This window comes from Candoia aspera, chromosome 7, assembly GCF_035149785.1.
Source record: "Candoia aspera isolate rCanAsp1 chromosome 7, rCanAsp1.hap2, whole genome shotgun sequence".
NCBI lineage: Eukaryota > Metazoa > Chordata > Lepidosauria > Squamata > Boidae > Candoia > Candoia aspera.
Genome location: NC_086159.1, coordinates 1599616 through 1603756, shown reverse-complemented (window position 1 = coordinate 1603756; position 4141 = coordinate 1599616). Strand labels below are relative to the sequence as shown.

General features: G+C 55.2%; 1 protein-coding gene across 1 annotated transcript; it reads left to right on the top strand.

The window, feature by feature from the left end:
• Nucleotides 1-555: 555 nt before the first annotated feature.
• On the top strand, nt 556-4141 carry LOC134501141 (C-type lectin lectoxin-Thr1-like). The gene is made up of 5 exons (XM_063308749.1): nt 556-727; nt 1871-1971; nt 2197-2334; nt 2826-2940; nt 4002-4141. Exons 1-5 carry the CDS (start codon nt 670-672, stop codon nt 4139-4141), a joined length of 552 nt encoding a protein of 183 aa, XP_063164819.1. The 5' UTR covers nt 556-669.

Below are 4141 nucleotides of genomic sequence, written 5' to 3'. Positions count from 1 at the left end.
CTCAAGGACCCCTTCTAATTGCAGGAATCTCTCCCTGACCCCTGTCCTTGCAGAATGTAAACCAAACCTCATTAAAGTTCTTTTGTGCAAACAAGATGAGATGCTTCCTGGTGGTTAGACCAAAAATCCCTTCCGAAGAAAAGCTATTTCTCCCTCCCTCCCCCCCTTCCCGACACAAATCCACCCCCTTGCCTTGCCTATAAATGCCCCTGTTTGCTCAGCATGAGGAGTGAAGCGCGGAGTCGCCCCTGCAGCAGCCTTGCCAGCCCAGGAGGCAGAGGACAGGTGAGTGCTGCTCTCCCACCTGTGGGGACTGGGCAGGTGAGGCTCCTGCTGCAGACTCACCCTGCGGGGCTCTCTCCACCTGAAGGCAAAGCCCCAGGTCCAGCAGGGGCTGTGCGGGGGGGTCCTCTGACAGGGAAGACGGGATCCATCGGGGAAGTTGGGAGAAAGAGAAAGAGAGAGAGATCCACAGGACAGCCTTTCTCTGGGAGCCCCCGTCCCCCCGGGCTCTTACGCAGCAGGGCAGGATCCAAGTGTGGGGTGCGCAGCTTGGTCCCCGGTTGGATGGGGGGTCCCCAGTCCTGAGGGGGCCCTCCCCCAGGCCTGGCTCCACCTTCCTCTTCTCCTTTGCTCTTTGCTCCTCTCTGCAGGAAAGGAAGGAAGACCATGGGGCGTTTCGCCTTGGTGAGCCTCGGCTGGCTGATCCTGGCCGTCTCCCTAAGTGGTGAGTTTCGGAGGGACTCATGTGCACATCTGCGCAAAGTGTTCAGATAGGCCAGGGTCTTGCGTCTGAGCCCCTTCCTGATTTGGCCCCCCAGCATCCTGTCACTGAATTTGCTTTTATTCACCTGTGGCTGATTATGGAGTTTAGACCCCGCCTTATGTGTCTGCTCCAAGACCCAGGGCTGTTTGCAACAAAGCAAAACAAAGCGAAATTCATACAGCCAAGATTCAGATTCCAGTTGAACATGAATGTGACCAACAGCTAAAAGCTTGGCAAAAGATATGTGCTTTGCCCATTAAAAGTAGAATGACCCCCCTGCCATCAGCACCACATCTTGCTAGGGATTGCTCTCCATGGGACCCCCACAAGAGAAGGCCCCTTTCTGCTTACCAAAGAGCCGAGCGGCTGGTGGGGGGTCTTCCGAAGGGCCTCTCCTGGGCAGTTGATAGCGGGGGGGGGGGGGAGGCAGTCCCACCAATCATCAGCCCCTGAGCCATTCAGGGCTTCAGCAGTGAAGGGACGTCCAGGAGGCCAGTGCGGATCCTTCAGGATGGACAAGGTGATCCCTGTCCCTTGCACCGGTCAGCAGCCTGGCTGTGCGCTCTGCAACACTGGCAGTTTCAGGCACTTTCAAGGGTGCCTCCACACAGAGCGCATTGCAGTAGTCTGGATGGGTTGTTTCCAAAGGGTAGGTAACTGTGGCTAAGTCTGACTGGCTCAGGAAGGTTCACAGTTGGCACCTGAGGCCCAACCCTTCAAATGTGCAAATGAAGAAATAAACGCCTTGCCTGCTCAGCACCCATGGGCTGTCTTGGGGTCCACTTGAAGGACCCCATTTTCTGGCTTTGCACAGTTCACTGAATGATAACCCAAGCAAAGGGGCAGCTTCACACAAGACATGCAACTTCAGGAACGTTAACCAAGGCTAACCCTAACCAAGTTTTGGACATTCTGCAAATGTGGCCACTGTGTCTGTCACCCAAGTCAGGTTCAATTTATTGTGATCAAAGATGTTGGTAACTCAGTAGGTTAAGCGTGTTCTGCAGACCCAGCTGTCTCCTCCTCCTCCTCCTCCTCCTCCTCCTCCTCCTCCTCCTCCTCTCCTGGCCACCCTCTCATTGGGCTTTCTCTCTTCCCACACAGGAGCTGGAGCCCAACTCTGTTGTCCCTTCACTTGGTACACTTACAGAGGGGTTTGCTACAAGGTCTTTGATAAGAAATTCAGGACCTGGAAGGATGCAGAGGTGAGAGGTGGTGTCTGCTTGTGAACATCCTGGCCCAGGCAGAGGAGAAGACCAGGCAGAGCCCTTGCACAGCACCCATGTCCTCTCTGGCCGGGGGATCAACAAGCCAAGATGGCGGCTACGATCATGCAATCAGATCCATGCTGTTTTCTCACATTTACAAACACACACACATGTTTCTCCTCTGCTAAACAAGGGCCTTTATCTGCTGTTGCTCTCTTCCAGGCATTCTGCACAAACAAGAGCCCCGGCTGCCATCTCGCCTCCATCCATAGTGAGACAGAGTCAGCTGCCATTGCCGACTACTTCCATAAAGTCGAAATTTATGGCAATATCTGGATTGGACTGTGGGATCCTTTGCGTGTAGGTCCCTTTCTGTTGCTAATCTTCATCAGTTGTGTGTTTACCATTTCTAAGGGGCTATTTGAAGGATCCCTCCAAGAGGAGGGGGGGATGTCTCTGACAAAAGCTCTTGCCTTGGTCAAAACCACCGAAAAAGGTTATGTGCTCCATGGCTGCCTCCCCTCCCCTCCATCCACCTTCCCTGCCCAGGTGGAGGATGGATCTCTGCTTTTAACACCCCAAAGGGATGGATCCTGCTCCAGATCCTGCTCCGCCCTCCGTCTCAGGAACCAGGCCTCCCGATGGCCACCTACCCAAGCATTCGCCATGTTTAGCCCTGCTGAGCTGTTGCAGGTCAACTGAGATTGACTAGGGAGATGGAGAAGGAGAGAGAGAGGGAGTTGCCGGTTTGGTCTGCCCCTCAAAACCTGCCCACGTTTCACCTGTGCCCGGGCCCTGCAGAGGCAGCGCCCCTCCCTCGGGTGGCTAACGGGGCTTCCCTGTCCTTACAGCACAGAACTTGGCAGTGGAGTGATGGCTCCAAAACTGACTTCTCCTCCTGGGATGAAGGAGAGCCCAACAACTATGGGGGCAATGAGTACTGCGTTGAGCTGCGGGAACGGAAAGGTGAGCCTGGGTGCTGGGGAGGCGGCCGATGGTGCACTTCCAGCAAAGAGGGCACTTTTGTTCTATCCTGTCGCACCCACCCCTTGGCAACTGATGGCCTTCGTGGATCCCTTGGATTGCAAGGTTGTCACAGCCCTACACTCACCTCAAGAGCCCCCAACTTCATGCAAGTGGGGAACCCCCCACGTTGAGCATCCCCAGCCCTCGCCAAGGTGGTGCAGAGCCTGTCCTCGTTCCTGCCCAACCAGCCCAACGAGGGTGGGTGACTCTACAAGGCGCTGCGGGTCTTTCCAGGGTGATCGGGTGCCATGCCAGCCAGAGGGCATGGGCTTAGGGCCGTTCCAGAAGAGTGCTTGTCATGAGTGCCGTTGAGCTGAAGTCATCAGCGCAATGGCACACATGACAATAGCAAGGAAATAGGTGAAGGGGCTCAAGATAAGTAGCCATCAACCCACAACGACTAACGGCCAACAAACAATAACTAAACGGATCATGGAGCACACCCAAGCCATCAGCGCCAATACATCGGAGATCGCCCAGCTGACAGCAATCACCAGAGGAATAGAAAACCTGATGATGGGCGATCCCGGAACGCCAGCGGGGCCTCACAACCCCTCACCCACCGGCAGGGCAACGTATTGGACAAAGGGGGGTGACGTGACCGCGAGTGAGGGGGCGCTGACCGGCGCGGGGTATTTAAACCCCGCACCGGCGCGCTCCTGTCACTCTCAGCTTTTTTCTTCCGACGCTGTAACTGCGCTGTGAATAAATCAGAGCCTGATCCACGAACCAGTGTCTGAGTATTATTCAGAGGCAGGCAGCGCATGACAGTGCTGTTCTGGAAAAGCAGCTGATAGCTGAGGGGTTTGTTGGCTGTGAAAAAAGGAGAGATCATGGGTGAGATGGGGGAAGGCCGCCTGGTGAACGTCAGTGGCACAAGCCTGGAAGATGCAACCATGTGAAGGCTCTGAGGTTGGGAGAGAAGTCTGAGAGAGGTAGGAGCCATGGAAATGCTTTTCTAGGACTCTGAAGGGGTCAAAACTCTCTCTTTTGCTACCCAGGATATCGCAAGTGGAACGATCGGAACTGCGATCATGGGAGTCCTTTCCTCTGCAAGTGCCCACTCAAGTTCCAGCACAAGAATGAGGAAACCTTGGAGACGAAAATTGCTGCGCCAGATTCCACGCCAGCCCCCCAGTGA

What these genes read in the sequence shown, in the direction of transcription:
- LOC134501141 (XM_063308749.1), top strand. Translation starts at nt 670, where the DNA reads ATGGGGCGTTTCGCCTTGGTGAGCCTCGGCTGGCTGATCCTGGCCGTC. An exon ending in CCTGGCCGTCTCCCTAAGTG is followed by an intron (nt 728 to 1,870) that starts GTGAGTTTCGGA and finishes CTTCCCACACAG; the next exon opens with GAGCTGGAGCCCAACTCTGT. An exon ending in GGACCTGGAAGGATGCAGAG is followed by an intron (nt 1,972 to 2,196) that starts GTGAGAGGTGGT and finishes GCTCTCTTCCAG; the next exon opens with GCATTCTGCACAAACAAGAG.